General features: G+C 25.3%; 1 protein-coding gene across 9 annotated transcripts in view; it reads left to right on the top strand.

The window, feature by feature from the left end:
• LOC114129154 (atrial natriuretic peptide receptor 1) overlaps nucleotides 1-26,086 on the top strand; it is a 273,402-nt gene that overhangs the window by 112,964 nt on the left and 134,352 nt on the right. For all 9 annotated transcript variants that reach the window (XM_050210999.1, XM_027993800.2, XM_050211002.1 and 6 more), the window contains 4 exons: nucleotides 9,012-9,144; nucleotides 10,027-10,108; nucleotides 18,752-18,878; nucleotides 20,575-20,658. In XM_050210999.1, coding sequence (XP_050066956.1) covers nucleotides 9,012-9,144; nucleotides 10,027-10,108; nucleotides 18,752-18,878; nucleotides 20,575-20,658 — 426 coding nt within the window. The remainder of the gene's footprint in view (nucleotides 1-9,011; nucleotides 9,145-10,026; nucleotides 10,109-18,751; nucleotides 18,879-20,574; nucleotides 20,659-26,086) is intronic.

The following is a 26,086-nucleotide window of genomic DNA, read 5'->3' on the forward strand; positions in this document are numbered from 1 at the left end:
AATCATTCATTTGTGTTACATTGACGCCAATTTGGATTTATCGTGTTTACTATCGGAAAATTATTTCCGTATATTATTCATTATACGTATATTAATACCTAGTCAAAACTGCACCATGTAGATTACTAATCATTTTACCGGTACAAAAATTATATTGCTACGATAATATGTTGATAACTGTCAGTTACTAGATATTAAGTATTTTAAGTATTTAAATAATATGTCGTATAATATGTTATTTTAGCAACTACAAAATAAAAAAAATAATAATAATAATAATATCAAAATTATTAAGTAAAATGTATTTTTGGAAAATGAATACAAATAAATTTTTATTCAGTCACTTTAAACAACCTCTTATAATACGCGTATGTTCGAAAAACTAAATTACAAATTAATATTATCGTCATTGTTTTAACAATTTGACATTCTACAGTGCTTGTGTATTTCGTTTATAATTGTAGTAATAATATATCATTTGCATTACATCGAAAACACCATCATTATCTTTCATTTAGACGTTCCTATTTACTAAATAATATAGCTATATTTAGAACTGAAAACAACCACAGTAAAGTAAATTAATACTATTTTATTAAACTAAATATTCCCAATATTTTTTGAACTTTAAGAAAATTACTTTCTAAACACTTTACAATAATAAGTATTTCAGTTTAAACTTTAAAGCTTAAAAAAGTGACAATTTTAATTTAAAGTTTATTAAAAAAAATATATATATAAAATTAAATTTAACATATGATTAGATTTGTAATTTTAAATTGGAACAAACTTTAACTCCAAGCAACTAAAACAATACATTATTTTTCTTTTATTACTAAATTAAATTAATTTAAAATTAAAATTTTAATTTTAATTTTGCAACAATTAATATCAAGTTTTGGTACACTTTGAAAGTAATTAAAATGTTTTTAAGCAGTGGTGTTTGTGTAATACATTTCTTTTAATTTTTTTTTAATATAAAAATGAAATATGTATGTAATTTTCACACTAGTTTCAAATCATGGAAATAATTTTTGAACTTTGAGTTGTGTTATGAATATTTTTAAAAGTAACAATTGGTTGGAAAACTCAATAAAATAATTTTAGAAAACTTCCTATTTAAATATTGTATTCCCAATAACATTTGTATGTACTTATAAAAACAGATAATTAAAAATGTATTTAAATATAAATGTGTGTTATAGTTTATTTTAATTATAATTTGATTAAAATATAAAACGTTTTAATTTAATGTTTAAAAATTAATCAATTTTATTTTTTATTGTTTAAAAATCATTTAGGTGTCTATTACTACATTAAAATAATATAACATATTTTGTGAAGACATTTATTTGCTTTTTGATTTAAAAATGTTTATTAATTTTAACGGGAAAAAAATCATGTATTAGATAATATGTAGTTTCATTTACAATATATAATATATATTTATACACCTTCATGAATTGCGAATCACATAATTTGGTTTTAAATCAATACAATTTATTATAAATACATAAAATTTATAATTTATACTATTAAAATTTTAGATAAATATTAAATAAGTTATATATTATAATATACATTTTTGAAAATAATACAAAGAATAAGTTTTGGTAATTGAAAAAGCAAATATAATACATTATTTAGAGTTTGTATACCTATAATACTTACCATTCTTAATAAAGGGGTTTTCAAGTATCTACTTTTGTAAAAAACATTTATCTTAAGCGTACAGATAATGGCTTACCTACAGTACACTCGATTTTAACGATAACAATAAAAGATAAAATTAGCACAATCCGTATTATATTATATTATGGTTGAAATGGTTATTTTTTACTAGGAAAATGTGTACGTGCTGTAATTCACAGTTTCCGGGTAACTTTAATAGGTAAATAGAAAATATAACATTTTATTACCATTATTAATGTTGTTTATTTATTTTTGAGAAAAAATATTTTAAAGCATATTCTATTTGTTTTTTTATTATTAAATTTAGTTTTATGCTAACTATTAAATTTATAACATGAAATTTGGAAGATATAATAAACGTAAAAATTTAGCATTTTGTGTTTGAGCAAATAAAAAATATCAAGTATTTAGGGGTAAACATCAACCATAGAAATAATATACACAGTAAAGTACAACAGAGAACAAATGTGACCGACCGTACATACTCGTACTTTGCAATATAAAATATTTAGCTACAAAATGTTACCGTAGAAAACTAAAGAAAAACTATACACATTAAACTAGCTTTATAAGACCCATTTCCGTGTTGGCATGTGAAACATGGTCATCAACTAATAGTGATAAAAACAAATTATTATCCTTTAAAAGTAAGATACTCGTATTAAGAAAGATTTATGAGCCAACAAGGAATGTAATTATATGTGATTATAAATGAAAAAAACACAGGCCTGGGAAAATTATATAATAAACTAAATATCAAAAATATCTTGTATAAAAGGCTCAAATAGACTGGGCACATGTGACAAACTGACGGAGAAATGAGAAAAAAAAATATGATTATCAAAAACTTATCAAGAAAACAGCTATAAGACTCCAACAGTGGTGGACTGACAGGTTACAACAAAACTTAAAAGCTTATGAGTGGTTGATAAATCCAGAAGATTAAAAACTCCGTAGACCGAAATAGCTGGATAAGTTTATTTGAAGCTCTTAAGAGCCTCGAAAGCGACTTGTAAGCAAAAATATAAAATAATTTATCTCTATTTTTATTATTTTATAAAAATTGTTAGAATTATATAGAGTTCATAGTCTAGTAACTATGAAATATAAAAAGCTATAATAATGTACAAAATTCATAATATCACAATATTAGAGCTATATTTTGTTTAAATAAGTATTAATCTATTCAATAAATTAAGTATATACTTTATACTTGTTTACATATAGTATAAAGTTAAATAATAACAATAATAATAATAATAATTATAATTATAATTACATCTTAATTGTATAAAAATAAAGTTAGTCAATAATCGAAAAACTATTAAACTACAAGCTAATTTCCAATTACAAAGCTCTTTCTTTTTTGTGAACCCCAAAAATATTGGTATACTTGCGCCTATGTTTCAAACATTAGTAACTTGTCAACTATCAGCTCGTAATAAATGCATATTGAAGATTATTATAGATTAAATATGAGTGTAAATAATTTAACCATGATGTCTGAAAACTTAAAATCTAAACATAATAAATATTGAGATTCTTATGATAATAAATCGATATCAGACCACACAAAAATATACAGTGGACAAACCATACAGAATATTTGTACCAAACAATCTAACATACTGTTTCATGATCATTAATTGACTAAGCAGATATACATTAGTAATTATTTTATCAACAAAAACAATCCCACGCATGAGCATATAAATCTCGAAAAACTCAACTCATACAACATCTCAATGAAAATTACAATAAATTAGTATTCAAAAATGTATCTCAAATTCTCAACAATTCATCAAAGAGTTGAATCAAAGTGTACCGATGTATTCTTTAATCAAAAAATGTCTTATTTTAGATTAATAAAAAAAATCTCGTCAGAAATCATTTTATGTAAACAGTACATCATGGCAATTTAAAAACAAATTTCGAGTGTAGACTGGAAAAATAAATACATCCATAATGAGAACCGAGAACCATCGACGTTTTTGATAAATTATTGTGTAATAACGACACAATTCATTTTTTCTTCAAACAGTATGAAAATATTCTGTTTACTAAATTTACGTTTTATGCATATAATATGTATATATTGCCTTGCCGTGTATTTGTTTTCTATACGATGAAAAGCTTTTTCTGTACACATCAACGAGTTTTGTAATATCTTGTACAACTTAAACGTGGAATGAATTCAAAATTAAGAATTAAGAGTATTCAAGAGCCTAAAGGTAGCCAACAAGTAAATGGTTAAAATTTCTTGACATACTCGGTGGCTTAAACATAATGTCGATAAATGCATTTTCAACGACGGCGATTTCTGCGATAGCAGAGGTAGCTGCTTTGTGTAGAGGTGATGCAAGAGACAAAACAAGAAGTGTTTGAAAAAAAAAAATATTATTATGAAATAAGGAACGGTGTTTGCAAGGTCTATATATATATATATAATTACTTAGTGCCACGAAGGGTGAAAAAGTTGAGCCCATATTTCCATAACATAGTTCCATTAAATTACATTTATATTATTACCAAAAGCAATAGCTTTATACGAGAGAAGGGTTTTCAATTTTACGACAGCCAAAATATGTTTCTTGGTGAATAAAAAAAATTCAGAAATGTGTATCATCTATGACTTTAATACAGGGATGGCTAACATATACATGTTCGCGATCCATATGGATAAATACAATTATACCAAGAGCCAAAATGTTTATAAATACATTTTATATAATTTGATAAATTTTAATAAATACTTATTAAAAAATTTAAATTTATAACAATAGTATAAGTAAATTTTGGTTTTTTTAAAAAAACGTTACATCTAACTATTATAGCCACATGCGGCTCGCGATCCACAATTTGGATAGCCTTGCTAAAATATAATATAACATAATATATTATATGTATATAATTATTATCGCATGGGCCACCAAATTTGTATTAACTGGCATTTATCGTCAGTTTTTTACGATATTATAATTTATAAGGGAGTTATGAGCATTTTTTATATTCTAATAATGTTTTGCATAACTTGATTAAAAATTAAAATATCGAATAAAACCGACAATGAATAAAAAAACACGATTTGAGTTTAATTATAGGTTAATTCATTCTGATATTAATTCTAACAACACAAAACCGATTCATCTGAACTCAAATTTGATATATTGTATGTTTATAAAATGAAGACAACATAGCCAGATGGAGTGGCCTCTTAACATAATATTATAACTAATAACAATATACAGACTTCAAAATTACATTTGTGGTACATTTATAATTTTTTTTAAATCCATTTTTGTTTTTATAATTAATTTTTTTTTGTCCTAATATTTTAATTGATGGACTTGTGGCGTTAAAATATTCATTATACTATTAAAACTCTGAATTGCCGAGTCTGCAGATGATGCACCACTTTTTGTATCAGTGGAGCAATTAAAATTTCCTTACGAGAAGGGAAGTGTGCACTTAAGTATCATATTATTAAAAATAATAATAATCCTTTGAAATTATTATTTATTAAACACATTTGATTCATAGAATGAAAACAATTTTGATTTATTTATTTTTCTACAAAATTATATTTAAGTGATATATTACACCTGAGTTCACCACTGTATAATGTATAATGTATTAGATATTAATTTTTTGTTATTATCTTAAAGTAACGGTACACATATTATTAATATATTTTTGTAGAATAATAATCATTATTTTTATTAGTGTATGGTTTTAATCACGGACAATGGAAAGAGGGAGTTCAAATCAGGGAGTATGTGGTGAGGGAGAGCTCCATCATTGAAATTACAACGTTAAATATTAAATGTATTCTATTAAATATTTTTTTTTCTTAATTATTATTGAAAATTATTAATAATTTTATAAATTTTTATCTGCCTGAAAAATCGGCGATGCACATAACAATAAAGAAAAAAAAACACTCCGTTATAAAATCCATACAATTTATCGCTCTGGTCAAAATATAAGGAAGTGATAGTTGCATAATGAACCCTTAACCTTAAAAAAACCCTGGTTACTACGTCCCTGTATTAGTTTCATAATGTCATGTTAAGTTATTACGTGTATAGAAATATAACCAAGCGTGGTACACATTCATATTAATATATTACCGTCAGTGTTTTCACAATCTGTATAGGTACAGTTATACTGTAGATATGCATCGTCTTATTCGTACAAATATGATATTACATCGTATTTACGAGGAAATGGATGATTTGTGTTTAAACAGCAGCACGAATATAACAATATTAATAATATTATAATACTATATAATAACAGCTCTATAATGTAGGGATACTTTGGTTACACGAACACACAGAAACCATGTGGTAATACTGTACAAGTACATTAATACGATGGGGCAAAATTGTACGTATTTACTACAGAATTGACGAAATATTTGACATCTCGTACGTTTCCGATCGATGTGTTCGTGTCGTCAGACGGCAAACAGTGTCAAATTCTAGGAAAATAATAAGAAGTACGTACTACCTATTCTACTGTCAAACAAGACATAGTTGTCTGTCAGCGCAACCACGACAACCACTACTTCAGTGATGATCATCATCATCATCATAAATAAACGAGTGCACGACAGAATTTGTTTACGTATCGTTCCTTACAAGTATCGAAAAAAATGATGAATTGTTTATAAATCGTGTTAAAAAAAAAAAAAAACAAAAATTGTTTTACCTCTGTAATAATATTATTGCAATGTTTATTGTCCCAGATATGACGGTTACGTTTTTAGTACATCAATCCCTACAATTTCACAATTGTTATTCACAAAGCTATATCATATAAAACTACGTAATTATATGATAAACGCATTTTTAGGGGTCGTTTATTTTTATCATTGCATTCGTGATATTATTTATTGTTATTGACAAATTTAATTTATGGTGATAACAACAAGAGTAATGCTTGATTTTTTTTAAATGTTTGTAGACTACTGTTGACTAATAAATATAATTATTATTGTATTATTTTTATTTTAGTATTATTACTGTAGTAGGCAAGAAAAAAAATAATAATATCACAATAAAGTGAAATTATAATATATTGGTATGAATTCATAAATTATTTTTAGTATGAATGTTGTGTAAACCAAATTCAGAGAAATGTTTTTCATATTACAATTGCGTATTTCATTATAAAACTAGGCAAATTTAAATGTGTGTGTTGTGGTATATGGACTAGGTACAAATACGGAATGATCTACTATCGCATATAAAATAAGCTGACAAAAAAAAAAAAAAAATGCATGAGAGATTTTGTTAAAAGACGCGTTTCAGGTATATATACAACAAATATACAACAAAACAAAACAAAAATGTATATCCCCAGGAAAATTTATGTCTATTGAACAGAATACATATTATAGGTATACTTATACGATGCAGCACCTACAAAACATGATTCAGTACCATTTACGTCTTATGCATTGTACGTAAGATGGTTATGTTTAAAAAATATTTTCTAACACAGTTATAATATATCATATAATATACGAGTTGTACGCTGACACGAGAGTATGCAATGTTTTTTAAGACGCGTCAAACCATGGTGATTAAAAACCTTCGATTGGAATAATATATTTCAAATTAGGAAAAAAAAACAACAGTCTTATATTTTTAAAATGCATTTTTATAAGGTTTATACATTTATGTTATTTGCTTCGAGTACCAAACAAGAGTGGCTCGTCTAATAATATTCCAAACATCTTCTTAGACGATTAGCTTTAATTTGGCTTGGGTAACTGACGATTCTACGGATGTAACAGCATAGCTCGTTCCGCCGTATTGACATTGCAAAGTATGCTTATCAAAATTAACAGTCAAAGTTAACAAAAACAACAGCAATACAATAATGCACAATGGCCATACTAGTAATAAAATTGTTATTGTTATTAGAATAACAAAGTTGCCTTTGTTTTCGGAAGTTATTGCATTTTATATAAGGTTCACATATAGAAAGATAGGTGATACTATTATACTATTTAATTTTTGAAATATTTTGTTTTGTTTATGAACGATGCTATTGGAGTATTTTTTATTAGTTGAATACAATTTTATTTGTTATAATCCAAATGATGTATCCATAATATTATATACAACGCGAGAATGAAAATAAAAATATATAACGTGATATCATATTAATTTCTATTGATCATTTTGTTCAAGGAATCAAATATAGAAATAAAGATTGTACGTGTTTCTGAAATGATTGTATCTATATGAATAGAATCCCACCTTAAACGGTACACTTTGAACACAATGATAATATAGATTGTTTGTATATGACGAGATTGTAAAAATCATCGTATTGTCAACGATCTCAATAATAAAAGTATAACAATTTCGGGCTCTCCATTTTAAAGATGCGATACCGTACTGTTCACTGATAGTGTTGGAATCTTTAAATAGGAAATTTTTCTATTCGGTAACTAGATGTACTAAAAAATCTGAAATCCTAATTTTCAAATAAACGTGTAAAGATTTTGGGAATATTCACCTATTTTTTTTTTATAATATGAAATATATTAATGTACAATGTGAATTAAGTAAATTCAGATTTATTAACAAAAATTCAAAATCATAAACGAAAAAAAAATAGTCTTTTATTAATTAAAAACCATAACAAGGTTAACAACACAAAAATTATTTAAGGAAAATAAATGTATCATTATTTATTAACATTAATTCATTTCATTTAAAATTGATTTTTGTGTGTAATAAATGTATAGTTAGTATAATAATATTAATAGTAACTTGCACTCATCAATCGCAATGATAAAACCAAAATAATTTCAGTTTGTTACCAGGATTATGTATTTCTCATGTTTTTTATAAACTACCGAAAAAGTTATCTTATTCAAATGATGCTTTTTTATGAATATCATGTTCAAATATAATATCAAAAATTAAATTAATTTATAAAATCATAAATTGATGTTGGTTGAAGTTATTGGGTCAATCAATTTTTTTTTATTAAACAAATTCAATTCATGACTAAAATCTGAAAAGTTAATAAGCTCCGCACAATGTTTCATAATAAATCATTAGGCGGAGCACATTAAAATAACAATTATTAAATACTTTGTTTAAAAATATTTTATTTTTAATATTACCCTCATTATCATTATTGTATTATATAATAGGTAATGTGAATTAATTTCAACACTTAACAAGATGAGTATGAATAATTTTTAAGAGACACTATTAATATTTAAATTTATTCTTTTTTGTTGTAATTGAATAATTATTAATATATTTTTTTATATTTATATAATTTGACAGATAGTGGCGAACTATATTGGAAAAAAACAATCGTTAGAATACGTGCCGGGCATGAGCATCCATTGGGCCGGTGGCAGAACGAGTCCACCACCAGATATACCGAGCTGTGGATTTGACAATTCTCTTTGCAAAAGTAATGATTTTCATTTTTAATCTTAGTATTTCTGTGGGATTTTTCGTACAAAACGTCAACGTATGTTTTATTTACATTCGAGAAAATCATCTTTCATCAATATCGACATAACTTAAACGGTTTTCGCTATATTTTACTTAATACGATGTTTATATTTTACTATTCCAATATTTTACATCAGCACAAAACATTCATGATATTTTTTGTGTTTTATTTTTTTTCTCAATTTAAAACCATTTATAAAGAAATCCACAAAAAAAAGTTCCATCTACCTTTTACTTTATACATAACTATTACTATTTTATATATTTATTTTATTTTTAGATTTATAATATCCTTCTTTTACCAATATATTTGTCCTTTATATTGGTTCTTTTCAATTTCAATGTTATCTGAAATTTGATTTTTCTGTTCATATTTCAGTTAATTTGAATACGGATTTAAATATAATATGATTTCACAAGTTTTATTAATTTATTATTCAGAACGAGTAAAATTAGCTGAAAATATTTTATCATAGTATAAAGTTTATAATTTTCTTTCATTATTAATTGTGATTTTTCTGATTACTTTACTGTATACACATTTTAAAAACTTTTAATTTTAAATTAATTTTTCACGATCAAACCGTATTCTTTTTAATATTATTTAAGATAAGCTATTTAAAAGAATATTTACTAACACTAATAAGTTATAATATTATTATCATACACGTAATTATACTTATTGTAAATGATAATATTATGTATTGTGTGATTTGAAGTTGTGGTTTATATTGTGCTATATTCGCTTTATAAATATATTAATAGAAATAGGCATAAACGTTATTAACATAAATATGTAGTATTGATAATAATACAATTATTTTTAACTTTTGTTTAGCAATGCCTGGATATGCGATACTCAGTATAATCCTCAGTTCAATTGTAGTGATCCTAGCAGTAGGTTCAGCTCTAATATTCAGGTAATAAATGAAAATATAGAAACTATAATCAATTACAGTACAATAGTTATAATTTATCAATTAAAATATAAAAATTGTTTAATTTGATCTCATCGTGATTAATATTTCTTGCTATTATTTGTATATTGTATATTTGTTAATTTAATATAGTTATTTATACTTCAGCAGAATATTTTCGTGTTAAATATGATTTTCACCGTAGAAACGCTGTAGTTTCCCAAAATGTTTTCATGCTGCGTTTTCCCATCTCGTAAAAAAAAAAAAAACGAAAACACTGAAAATACCGGTTAAACGACCATATATTTTTTTTCTTATTCTTTGGCACGTATCCGGCTGCATTATTAATGGTCTAATCAGGATCCCCTTTCGTTGGAATTCGGGTAGGTATTGTATGCGTGCTTTGAATCATCCAGAAGTATAGTTGACTATTATTCTCATTTTTACTATTTTTCATCAAAAATGATACCTAACCTAACCAGTTACTTGACAAGGTAAACTTTAATTTTATATTTAAAACAGTTTTGTTGTATACAGTTTTATTTTAGTGATTTCATTGATTTTTTTTTAAAACGGTAACTAGTTGGTTATTTTAAAGTAATTTTCTCCTTGTCTATTTATTTAATTATTAAAGTATAAATTATTTAACTGTATCATTGACATTTTATTTTTTAATAAAATCAGTTTAAAATGTCTGTATTATAAATTAGTTGTTTCGATTATTATTATACTATATTTAGTATAGTGTTGTTAAAATTTTATTAGCTTAGAATTAAATGTTTATATTTTTTTACACGAATAAGTTTATGAGTATTGGGACTAAAATATTTGTTTTTGTAGGTACAATTGAAATTCGCTCATATTTTCATCATATAATATGTCCGTATTATATGTATTTCTAATTGAATATGTGTAAGTACTGTAATAATGTTAACAATTCTAAAATTCTAAACTTCAACGTACTCTGTTAATCCTGTGTTATATATTATAAATAGGTTACCATAAAATATATTCAAATAACTTAAATTTCTTGGTGATTATATAATTACGGATTCTTTGGGAAAGGCTAATAAAAAAAAAAAAACATGATTCAGAGAAATAATTATCCAATTTTCTTTTATAAGGTTGATAAAAGAAAATTAATGTAATTTGTCTACAAATTTATTTTTGTAATATAATTCGATTTATTTTATAGTACATAGCATAATAATGAAGACTCAATGTTGTTAATATTAAATATATATTATACACCTACAAATAATTATTCATAGGTAGGTATCTACAACATTTGTACTTAAACAATATATTTGAGATGCTTATGTTCTTACAATATAATGTATAATTAAATCTTTAAATTAAATTATTTAAAATTTTAGAAAACTAACGAAAGCTTCTGAAATTCGGAAGAAGTTTTAAAGACTTGAATAATTTAACACGGCCGAAGGCCTTTTCAGTTTTCTTCGAGTATTCTATGCACTTTCTTTTGATCAAAAAATAAATAAAAAAGGAAAAATTGTGAAAGAAGTTTATTTGACCGCATGTCAAGACACGTCTTATACACTAACTTTTCATTACTAAACATTTATTATTCAGGTAAAGCTCTTATATGGATTATTTATGTTTACGATTCAGTGTCGACGTTTTTTTTTTTTTTTGTTTATATCCGATTATTTTTCATTGTATTATTGATAGTGTGTTTTTGCGAGTAGTTTCAGATCCCTTTCAACGATATAAATAATTCAGAGTGATCTTTAAGCCATTCATACAAATAATACATTTTTTTTTCAATCTTTAATAATTGAAACTAAACCATTAGGGACAATCTAAAAAAAATATAAGTTTTTTAAGTAAACAGATTGTTAAATTGCTGTTACAAAATGAGATATTATAAGGAATAAAATAAATATTTATAATTGATACAATGGCTATTCTATAGGGATAACAATAAGCTGATTAACCCAATTCCGATGTTATAGTACAAATTGAATATTTTGATAACATAGTAAATGTTTTGGTATTAAATTGATTGGTGTTATAATATGGTTTGTTGGTGGATTAAATTGCATTTTCTGCGTTTGCATAATATATAAAATCAGATTTACTGCAATGGTGATGCATTAATAGTTTTAAAAATATTTTGGTACTATTGTTAGAATTTTTTCCATGAGTATTCTAGACCAGTATCACGTTAAAAGTAGACTATATGCTATTTATGTTTAATTAAAATACACTTACAACTTATGATCCATATATTTAATAATTCGAATTCATGTATTTTAATTCATTTACAATTAAAGAGTTGTGCTACAAAAATGATTTGTAAATAGAATAATGTTTATTAAACATGTTTTAAATAACTACTTATTATATTGAGAATATTTAACTGATAATGGAAATATAATATGTTAATTATAAATAAGAAATTATTAAATCTATAAATTATCAAAAACATATTCCTAACTTTATAAGTAGGTAAAAAAAAAAAAAAAACACTGCAACGATGTTTTTGTTAAACAGTAAACTTATGGAAAATGAAATCAAAATATTACTAATTAATGGTAGCTAATAAATGTCATAACTATGATACTGTTATCTAAGGTTAATTAGATAGAAATTAAATTACCATTATATTAATATTTTTAATAAAATAAATAAATAAATCGCTTACATATGAAATGGTTATTATTGTAGATATTTTAATTATTATTGCAATAGTTTCATTACGTCAAAATATATCTAAAATCTAATTTTCGTATTGCATAATAATATTGGATATAAAACATATATATTATGACAATATTATTAAAACACATACAATTAAAATAACTTATAATTAATACTATTAAGTTATAATATATTTTGTTCACATATGTTCAAATTTCGCTTTATTCCACGTTTAATATTTAATATGAATCATTTTCAAAGGTTTTTTTTATGGCTTTTGTTTATGACACGTTGGTATTTCATATATTCATTTTTTTACAAATCGTGTTTCAAAATGAAATTGTTACATTAAATTTGCATAAATAATGATAACTTTTATCTAAAAAATAAAGTAAGTTGTAATTGTAGTACAGAATATTTTAAAGTTTCATAATTGTATTATCTGACTACCGTTCAGAGTAATAGGATTAGTATGTTAATATCATTAATAAGTACGTGTTGATACAGATCGCATTCATTCATTTTAATGTGAAAATATATTCAGCTGAGAATTATCATAGACTACTTACAAAATGAGTAGACAAAAATTGGTGTAGGTATATAACTGTAATTGGTATTTGGTATATAATAATAAAAACAATTAAGTAATGCATATATATATAATATATATATATCAATAGATAATAATCTGACTGATACATATGATTTAACCCGCCATGAGTCGCACCATTGTATGTAACACATGTGGTCGCACAAGGTCTTTTTGACCGTTCACTTAGATCTCATATTTTTTTTAACATTTTACATACAAATGCATTTATTAATAATTTCCAAAAATAATATTTTATTTATTTATTATATTTTACAATAAAAATTGGTATTAATGAACTATTATACTTAAGATTAAAATGAAAATAAATGGCCGCGCGGTTTTGAGGTCTATTTCTCCCACCAAGTCGACTGTCGTCGAAAATAAACCAAAATATTGCTAGGTTCGAAGAGATAAGAGGTAAGTGACTAGATATATTGTTTTTGTTGGTTTTTCCATTTAAAATTGTATGCCGACGAAAATAATGCGTAACAAAACTGATACCGAGTTTAGTCGCACACGGCCCTTTTTGACAGATTACGGACTTTACAAATAGCTATAAATTCGATGAACAATAATAGACTGTTCTAAATAGTTTTAAAAAATAGGTCAACGTGTACATTGAAGGTAACCAAATGCATGAAATAAAGTAAATTACTCACAATGAGTTATAAGTAAAATAATAAACTCACGGTCTAAAAGACCGTGATGCGACTCATGGCGGGTTAAATATTAAAAACACGAAAGTACTGAACATCCTAACGATTTGAAGGTTTGTTAAAATTTGGATTCAATTCCATTACAGTCCATTACAATATGTATAAACTTATTTTTAACATTTTTATTAACATTAAAATAGTCCAAGCATAAAATATGATAATCTTTTGTTTGAGATAATGTGTCACGGAAATAAGAAATCTTGGTAGTCAATCAAAATTGATGTTATGGCTTGTGAAGAATTATCATTGACAACTAAATATAGATTATTAGCATATTGAACTTTTGTTTAAATTTTTATAATGGTTATCCGAATGTGTAAACATATAACTAAATTATTTAAATAATTGAATATTAATCTGAGTAGCAAATAAATAATGTTAAACCATTTATTAATTAATTTGCATTATTAATGTTAATTGGAAAATCTATAATCTATTTATTATGTTAAAGGTTTAAATGACTTCCATTTATATAAGAATTTGATCACTTCTTTAGTTATAAGACAACTTGAAGGACTTTACCTTTTAGTACTATTGCTATACTATCTACTGTTTCTAAGGCTATTTCAAATTGAATTAAAAATCCATAGTTTTCTAATTTGTCTTATTTCCAAATTGCGTATTGTTGTCAGCAGTTTTGCACAATAATACAAATACCTGTCTTTATTAATCTATGTAATTTTTTTTAAACATTTGTTTCAAGCTTACTTGTTATGTTATGAAAGTTTACATACACAATTATAAATACATAATAAATACATATATTTTGTTAAAATCTGTATTCATATTTTTATTTATTGTTATTAATTATCTTTTTGTTTTCATAGATTGAAATGATTCTTAAGATTGTGTTCATATTTTATTTTGTTCGAAATAGAATTTTGTATTTACCATAAATAAAAGAAAAAAATAGAAATTATCTTTATATTTTATTAATTTTATGGTTAAATAAGCCTACATTGAATTTAAATAAACAGTACACTTTTTAAAATAAATGATCAAATAATCCGAATTCGAGGTTCAATTAATCAATAACCATTTAAAAGTATTTATTTTATTTTCATTTTAACCTACAGGAGTTTTCTCTGTGTCACTATTTTTCCTTAGGAATTTAAAATATAAAAATGATACTTAAGTATTTTTGTTTCAAATCATTAATATTTAAATGAAAAAAAATCACGCAGAGTTAAAAATGTTATTGACTATGTATACTTGACATCATATAAATATGTAAAATATTTTTATGTTTTATGAATGCTTATTTTTTGCAATACTCATCAGCACTATTTGTAAATTGCTTATACTGTTGTTACGTAATGTTCATCTACTGAAATTATGATTTTATTGTGCATTTGGAAAATGAAATATAGTAAGTACAAAACAATGAATAAAGAATTATAATAAACATCTTTATACTATCAAATGTTGGAATGTATATTATGTATTATAAATACCTTTATAGTTGTATGTAGAAATGTTTTTCTGAAACAAAGTAATCACGAATATAATTCAGTTAATATTTTAAATAATAACCAAAAATATATGAATACAAAATTACTTCAAATAGTTTGAAAACGTAAATCATAAATACATATGTATGTCTATGATTTATCTGAAAAGTTTTTAGTATACCGTGTTTAAACTTTTAATAATAATTATATGAGTATAAACATACTTTATATTTCTTATATTGTATTGCAAATGTTCTTTTTTTATTTTGTTTAACTTTTATTGAAGGTGATGTATTATATTAAATTTTGATTTTTACTGAATCTATAAATGTACTATAAATGTATCCTATATATATATAATGTATCTATAAATGGTATACAATTGGCGGTAACTATCCTTAGTAATCGATAAAGTTATGACTTCGGTCTTATTCAGAATATAACAGTGAAACACGACGTACCTAACTAAATTTATACCTGTTTTTAAATTAATATTAATTAACAAAAAAATAAAAAATACTGGAATCTTTAACAATTCAAAAATAGAAAAAATACTTTTGTAAACAAATGTCATCTAAAAGTTTTTAGCAAAAAAAGAAAAACTCGAATTAATGTTAAAAATTACGGATGTGTTGGGGTTTTTGTAACCAAATCATAAACTTTTATTGTGATAGGTGTTGAGGACTTTTAAGCACAGTTATGAAAAGTTTTTACGTGGTCGTAGTGTACTCAAATACCTTCATATTATGACTTTGCAAAATTCACACGAGCAATATTATAAAAGTAATAAATCTTTGGACGACTATACCATTTATGAATTGTATACAACTGTCATAGAGACTGTGCAATTAATTCATTGTCATTGTTTACTTATTATTTATTTTAAAATGATAAAATTAATATCTGTTATAATTTAAGCTAAAATAAATTTAGTTTCTCTTATTTTATTGCATTGTGTACATTTTTTTTTATTATTTTAACAAAAGTTTTGGGATATTTATTACATTTAAATTACGAGTATATTGAAATTTTTATGATATAATGATTTGAATCAAACCAATATTTTTGATAATACCTATCTACATTTTTTTCCTAGAGTAATTTGCAATGCATAATACCTAAGCACTGATTACTATAGTATAATTTTTCATTCCATTGTTAAAAAAATATAAAATATTCTTTTGAATAAATAAAACAAAGTAAATATTTACATTTAACATATATTTGTAAATAGATTATGAATAATGATATAAGAAAGTATAATATTTTGTATTTTTAACATTTTTTTTTGTAGAATTGGTTAATACAAAATGTTGTGTATAGACTATAAGTAGTATTTATGTATAACGTATAATTTAATTTAACTCTGAAATAAATTATCCTTTTATGATGTTGATAGGTATCTGTTATACCTGAAACAATAATTTTAATAATATACGAGTAGGTACTATTTTTTATTAACATCCGTTGTGTAAATATTTTGAAGAAGTAGCCATCAATCCTCACCTCCTATTTTCTACCTATTTATAACGATATAAAAATTGGAAAATGTCCTTTATACATATTGGCCATTTTAGTATACTATGTCAAATGTCGTCAATGATCATAAATACATATGTATATACTATAAATATATACAATTAATATTTATTGTTTTGTAATAAAAGAGGTTATTTATCATAAAATAAAAAAATAAATGTCTACCATACTTATTATATAAAAAATAACATTAAGATAACAAACACTGAAAAATCGTGAACGTTTAGTCTGACAAACTAGTAGAAATTTACACGTGTCGTATCATATTAGATTCTATTTGTCTGCGGTAAATGTCGGTAAATTTGTTCCTAAAACTATTATTTACTCAAGCACGTCTGATGTGTATAAATAATGAATTTAAACTATGATGTTTAGGCTCGTATAAATATCTACTAAATGGAAAATGATGTTGAATTGCATCATATTTTAAAATATATTAATTGATATCGAAAAACTTGATTAAAAGTGAATATCCACCTATTTGTTGTATGTTTTATATTATTTGTTTCTAAAGTAAGGTATAATATATTATTTTATACTGAAAAAACTGTTACAGAATACATTTTTTGTATATTTTCTATTGGTTAAAACATCAGATATGACAACTAAATATTATTATTTGATTAATGACCTAAATATTTTTTCAATTTCATGACTTAAGTTCTACGATATAATATTCATGTGCTTATATTTAATATTATAATTTATTATGCAAGTAATGAATTATACCTATGTAGTTTTTATTCTGTACTTATAATTTTAAAATTATTTTTTAAAGAAATCATTTGATTTATTGAATATTAAGTTTAAGGTTTTTTATGCAATCTCTAGTTTACATGTGCTTAAAATATTGTTTAATTTTCTAAAATAATACAAAAATGTTTTATTTATGATGTTTTGTTGATTACATATTTGTACATACTATGACTTAATAGTTAATATAACTGAAATTCAGAAATATAAATTATTTTATGATAGAGTATATTATTTTGCTTAGTTTTTTTAATATATTTTTTCTTCATATTAAACTAATTATGAAACATCAATATCTCAGAAAACAAAAATATAATAGGTAAAATAAAATAAAATCGATGTATTACATTAACATCTGTATTATATATTTATATTCAATATACTTAAGTGCTTCAGCGTCTAAATGTAAAAATATTTTAGTAGAAAAACTTTTTTTTTCAACTATTGGTTTATGGCTCACAGTGTTTACTAAAAAAATATTTTCAAAAAACTGCTTTTTACGTTTTGACAATGTGGTTGATTTAAATTTGTTTGACGTGAAATGAAATTGCATAAGTGTCAAAGTAAGACGTTCATCGCCGTTCAGAAATATTTCTATAGCTTATAATATATATATATATATTATTCTAAGACTATAACTAAGAAGGTTTAACAAAACAATTCATTTTTTTATAAATTAATATTTTTTTTTTTTAATTTGTTTTTTTTTTAGGTACTTTTATAGAAAAATAATTTACAATAATAAGTAGAGTTACTTTATTATATACTAATAAATAATAATTGTTGTATTTATTGAAAATAAAAATAATTTTCTATGAAAAATTTACTTAGATTTCTATTGATTTACATAATATACGTCATATCGTACTTTTTTATAAACAATAGCGCTTATAAAATATAATTATGGTAATTTTAATATTTTTATTTCCAGACATTATAAACTTGAAGCTGAAATTGCATCCATGACGTGGAGAGTCAATTGCAACGACATCATAAAAGTGCCGCAGGAAAAATGGAAAACTAGTATGACAAGTCTCATTAGAAGAAACAGCCAAAGGGTAAATTATGCAATTATTACGTTCTGTTGTGCTTTGCATTAATCGAAAATTATACACAGAGAGGAATTCGTTCTTAATGTCCGTTTATGTTTCCGTTGTTAATACATTTCATGGTGTTTCCATGAAGCCAATTGTTTTATGATGCATATTTCATAGGCTAAACAAACCAATTATAATAATAATTAAGATAATTTTATAATTTAATATTATAATCATCTTATTATACTTGGATTTTGATTGCAAAACTAAATTTCATTTTTTTAAGTAGTAAAAAATAAAAAGTATTAATTATATTCGAAATAATCATATGTTACAATAGAAAATTTTCATAAAATAATTAACCTAAAATGTTTAAAATAGATTAAAAAAAAAAAAAATAGCTAATATTAAAATATTATATTTTGAAAGAATAAATAATGTTCACACATTTTAAAAATACAAAAATCATAATATACTGTACGTATTTTATTCCTTACATAAAATTGAACAACTTGTAAACTTTAAATATATATATCTAGTGAAAATAGGAATATTCGTTTATTATTATGTTTGCAGTTTAGGAAAACGATTAAAAAAGCCTTTTAAAGGGTGTGTTTTATTTAAAGTTCCCTCAACGTATGCATTCATTCAATATTATAATAAATCAAATAGAAAACAAATATTAAACTTTTTTCACGTCATTGCACTTCAGGTAAATAGGTATTTTTGTCTGCCTCGAATATTTACGATGTGACCCGAGTTTAAGGCTAGGTACTAGGATTTTTCTATCAGTCTTCAGCGGTTGTGATGCGTTATATTATATTTTCTTAATTTTTCTTAATTAATTATTATTTTTTTTATTTGAGTAGAATCCCGTATCCGTATTTGATGCTTTTTGATTTATGACCTTGTAAAAATAGATATATTAATAGTTACATTTGGAATATATTTAACCGTTAATACGGTGATAACCACCATCATATGAGTATGAGAATCAAACTGATTATAACACAGCCGTACGAAACTTTATTAAATACTATCAAGACACGTTTTTTATAAAAAATATAATAATAAAAAAAATTCAGAAAGGAGTCGACATGCCTTTAAATTTAGCCCTCTCGTCGTCCCTACCATCACGCGTTACCCTTTGATTTTAAATCGTCATGCTTACACTATATAATTATACAAATAATAATATATTATTACATACAACCACGACGACATTCGTTTTCATAACGTCTGAATAACTTTAAATCCACCTCCCCACCGTAGCCGTCATTTTCGTGTCAAATAACCAACTATATAATAAAATATCCACAGAGTAATAATAATATTACAATTTAGTATACTAAAATATTCTATTATGTTATTATTGCATTACATTTTGTACGTTTTACAAGAATTTAAGTCGCATACTCGCTACTGTAGTAGGTAATGATGCGTGTATTTAAGTGTTTTTATACCACCACCTTAATAACACGATAATTGGCTCATGGTGTATATACGTTGTTGGGTTTAAAACCATCAACGCTTTTTACTGAATTTTTCCCTAATAATAATGATGTGAACCTTATAAAAAAAACATGTTTTACAAATCTACACTTTTGCACGAATTTCTAAAAGTTAATTACATAATTAAGTGTATACTACATACATGCCTATATTATTAACTTTATTCGCTACATAATTTTGTTATTTTTTTTTTTTTCAATTACAGACCGTCATATCAGATGACCTCATGAGTCTCATGAGTCAATGCGACTATGGACGCCAAATATTCGTTCAAACGGCATTTTACAAAGTTAGTACCTAAACAGCTTTCCATAATAACCATAATAATTATTATACATTTATATGATTTATTTGCTTTTTTTTTTTTTAACAAACATACAAATATTTTTTATATCATGTTTAACTATTCTATTTAACAAAAATAAGAAAAACGTATACTATGCACCTGAATATTATTCATAGCCTTTTGAAGATAAGTATTATTATTGGGTTAGCTTTTAGATCATTATACTGAGGGATATTGTACTACACTACTAGAAATAAATATACAAGAACCCTTATCATGTTATTTGTCTAGCTTAAACATTTTAATAATAATTTATTGTTTTTCATACCAAATATTGGTAAACATTCACGTGTGAATCACATTATACATGATTATAATGATAATATCATTATATTATTAATTAAAATTAGTCTGTATTGAAAGTTTTAAGTATTTAGCATTTTTTTTTTTTTTTTTTACTACACATCGAGTGTATATTATTATTTAGAAAAAAATCAATTTTTAATTCTCTCAGTAGTTTTTCAATGCATAGTGCTAAATATTACAAAAAGTATCTGTGAAGAATTTTAAAGAAGGTTAGTTTTAATTTATATCTATTCAAAATATTGTAATTAATTCCTACCTGGACAATAATTTTTTATGACTTGAAATTGCATGTTACAACACAAACGTAACACAATAATTTCATTAGCATTCTATAAGTAATTTTATATATTCTACAGAAATATGATTAATATCATACTATTTATCACCTTTTATTTGATTTTCAACTACTGATAATTATACCCAGTTGTGTGCATTAATATACGAAAAGTTGACATATTTTTCTGAAAGGTAGTTTATATTATGATTAATATGTTACATATTATAAATGTAAAACAAAAAAATATACTTTTGAATTTTTAACGCCTTTAAATATAACTGTTTTGCTGTACAGACTATAGACTAAATATAAAGTATTTTTTTAAATAACAAAGTCGATTAAAACAATGCTGGTGTAATAGCATTATATTTGATCAAGTGTTTGAAAATATTCGTATAAAAACCCAATTTTTATTCAACGAACTAATACTATTACACTCGTAAATCTGTAAAAGCACCTTCACTGAGACTATTTTAAATTGTACAAACAACGAGACATTTTTATTTGTTAAAAAAAAAAAAATGATAAATTACATGTAATTAAAATATTTCCGTTTGTATTATAAATTGGTTGAATAATTTTGTCATAAAATATTATATTTTTGGTCACAATTTTTATTTAAATAATATTAAGCATAAATATATTTTATAATTAAACTGGTAAAATATTCGTTTATTATCTTGGTCTTAAGAATATTAATTTTACCAAAAGTTAGTGTTACCGAAAAAAAAAACAATAAAACCGTTGATCAATTTTATCTTTGAATTATGAATTTTTAATTAGGATGAATTATTTGAATTAGTTAAATAGGTAATTTTTTTTAATCGTTATAATAAATTTTGACTATAATGTAAACTACTCTCATTTAATATTCCAAGGATTATTATTATTATGGTATAGGACAAAATATTATAACGCTGCAAAACAATTTTCTTAGATTGAAATATCAACCAAAACTTCATTAATATTAGGCATACTCTGAAGAATTTTATGATTTTATGAAACTATAATATTATAATACATTAAGGTTAGGATAATAATATTATAAACATGTTATAATACTTATTACTTATATATCATTCAATTTTGATTGAATACAAAGTGATATTTACAAATATATCATATATATGTATATTTAGATTGTTTTATTTTATAAGATATATTTTTGAAATATTAGCAACTGCTTAAAACGTAGACAGACAGAATTTGTAAACATGTATTTGTTCAATGTGATAATAACTGTATGTTGGCGTTTTATATAGAAACTTTTGATTCAATTATTTTGTCACTGAAGAATCAAGAATTGAACGATTTAATCTTATTATTTTACATGATGTACATTTTTGTTTCAAATTCTCTTGACTTAACTTGACACATATGAAATTGATAGAAACAAAAACAAAATATTATTAACTAAAAGTCTAAATATAGCAAAGGATGTCTTTTAGAAATAAAATTTATTTTGTTTATTTGAGTCTTAACTTTTGCACACATAACTTATATTAAATATATTATGTTAAAAGTTTGTATCTGAACCGTTTGTTACTATGAAAACTTTATCTTTCACAATTAATTCAAATTTTTACTTTATAAAAACCAATATTAAAACACTAAAAAGGATAGTAAAACAATTATTTTAACAAAGTCTCGTGAGAAAATAGCCATATAGGACTATAGAAGGAGTATTTTAAAAAATTAATTAAGTGGCGTGTTAGAATAATCAGTACCAACATAAAAAAAATAACAAGAAGAAAGAGTGAACAATTTAACTACAGAATAAATTATAATGACTATTTATAGCTTGAATAACTTAAAAACTCAGATATCAGATGGAATATCTGCAAAAATAATACAATAAGATGTTACATAAGCTACATTTACGCTTGAAGACTACAAAATCAGTTTTTAGTAAAATGCAGAAATGAGAATCCGTCATAGCATGATATATTATATGGTCGACTTGGGAAGATTGGACAATAATGGTTGCTAAAATTCTTATAAAAATATTTTTAAGGTAAAAAATAAGTTGATGAATTAAAACCTAATGTATCTATGTAGAAATATTTGATATTAAATCAAAGGTTAAGTTACCAGAAATCAATAGATCGTTATTTAATATTGTACCAATTAAAAGTTATCTTGTTGAACACAATAATTTAGCAGTTAACACAAAATTCAAATTTATCGTATTTCATGTATGATTAACTATGGTTATCTTATTCACTATGAGGAATTGATCAATAATTTATTTTTCACTGTACGTCTCGTAGTTTCATGTTACAATTTTTCCATAATATTATGTCGATACTTTAATGGCCTCACGACTATAGCAATAATACGGGTACAGCCATTACATTTGTATTATGTGAGTATTTCAATGGATTCAATGTACGTATACTGATCGTGGTAAATTGACCGTACCAAAATAGCCGGTGTCAAAGTTATTTGGTCACGTTAAAAGAAGGGTGGGTATAAAATGAACAATAGTTACTTGGGATATCTTCTCTTAAGTACTCAGAGGTATTATTAATATTATACTCTTACTATTTTATGTTGATTATATTAACGGTGGTATCACTCAAATCAATGCCAATATTCTAAATTGGTCAAAGCTTTAATTAAAATCGATTCTCTAAAATAATAATTATTGTCAGTTATATTTAGTAAGATTTACTCATTATAAATAGCATTAATTAATTATATTTTATTTTTACAATCCTGAAGACACACAAAAAAAATCAGTTATAATACATTTTTAGGTATTTAATTATTTTTATTTCTACCAACGTCATCGCACAAGGTTATTAATATAGACCTACATTGAAATCTGTAATGATAACGGAGGCTAGATCGAATCGGTTATATTATTGGTCTCGACTAATTTTGTGAAAAAAGTGTAAAATAATCGAGTCCAAATGTGGAATTTCGTTGGCACAATCTCCGTGATCGTGTCGAGCGGTGGAAGGGTTGTTTACGGCTGTGTCTCGATGTTGGTTTGATATCCGCAGTCGCGGCCATCGTGTTTGTGCGCTATTATTATCCCTGTCGTTGCGTTTACGGTTACTGTTCACCGACAAGGTTGCCATTGACGCCGGAACCGACGCTTTAGCTATGCACTGGCGGCAGCTTTGTCCTTGTTCCGGTTGTCTTCGTTGTAGTTCCGGTTGTCTTTGCAGTGGTACCTCATCGACGGTTCGCTGAACTCGACACATGCAATCAAACGTCTGTCCACCGAAGTCGTATACGTAGTGATCGTAGTTGGAGTACGGTACCGTGGAACCGATTTCGGTATTTGAGGCAAACGCGGAGACGGCGGTATCGGACGTCTTGTCTTTGAACTGGAAATTATCGGATTTGTGCTCGGAGCGGTGGAATCCGTGAAGCGTCTGCAACCTAATACGCCGTTCCCGGTCACGGAGCACCCTTTCCCGGACGTGCTTTTCGGCGGGTGGTTTGGCCCATGATACGTCGATCCGGATACCGGTCGCTTCGTCCACGACACCATCCAGTGCGTCCATAGCGTCTTTGGCGTCCGATCGACGTTCAAAATGCACGAACGCGTAATTTTTTAGGTTCTTGACACGTTCGACCGTGCCGTACTTGCCGAATATGTCGGCCAGTGTACGCTCGTCGAGCGTGCCACCATACTGCCGTACGAACAGTATTCGAACGGTTGCCATCTGTTGGGCATCCGGTTCCGGTTCTGGATCCGCCCAGTCGACGATCGTCTTGCATCCGAATACCGTGCACCGTGACAGCCGATGTTTGGCCTCCGCGGCCGCCGCACTTGACCCGTAGTCTAGAAAACAGAAGCCTCTGTGCAGCATGGGATTTTCAAAGTTTTTGTACGTAATAACGCGCACGAGGCCGTCCGTAATACGGCTGACCTCATCGCAAATTTCCACTTCCGATTTTATCTTCGGCAAGTTGCCCATAAACAACCGGCGCATGCCGTCGTGGTTCAATGGACCAGGAGTGGTACTGGTGGTGCTAATGGCGGTAGTGGTGATTGAGCTGCTGGTGCTAGTGATTGGGGTGTTAGAGGTGGTCGTCATCGAGGTGTTGGTGATGGTGGTGGTGTTAATGGTCTGCAGTGACGAAGCTTCTAACAAATCAGCGACCGCCGAATTATCTGACATAGCGTAGAGTGACACAATATGATTTTGTTGTTGTGATATTATTACAATCACAAAATGATTGTACCGTTTTCGTAAAGATTGCCCACACGAGTTTAACGTAATTCACTAAAATTAGAACGGATGAATATTTTAATAATAAATAGTACTAATAACTTTGCGTGTTTGTTTTTAAAAAATATTGGTTAGATAAAAAAAAAAAGTCAAATCGTTACTGGCCAGCGTTTGTTATATTTTGGTATCAGGTATTTCATCGATTTATTGAATCAGACAATTTATACATTGCAAGATTTTCAATAGAATAACAGAACTACTGTTAATATTTATTGATAAATAAGCAATATAATATGACATATTATTATAATGTCTAATATAATTTTAGCTGTTATTATACGTTATTCATTCTCGATTGATTATTTAATCACAATAAATTATCAAAATATATATGATTTTAAGTTCCAATAGGATTTTTTTGCATTAATATTTTACAGTACCTATATATTTACAGACGTTTTTCTATTCCAGAAAAATGATATTGGCTTTAAGAGTAGAGCGGGGTAAATTTGTATATATAAAAAAAAACAACGTATCTTTATTTCGGTTTCGTTTTAATATTTTTTCCCAAATATCACTTATCCTGGATAGATTCTAA

Source organism: Aphis gossypii, chromosome 1 (assembly GCF_020184175.1).
Source record: "Aphis gossypii isolate Hap1 chromosome 1, ASM2018417v2, whole genome shotgun sequence".
NCBI lineage: Eukaryota > Metazoa > Arthropoda > Insecta > Hemiptera > Aphididae > Aphis > Aphis gossypii.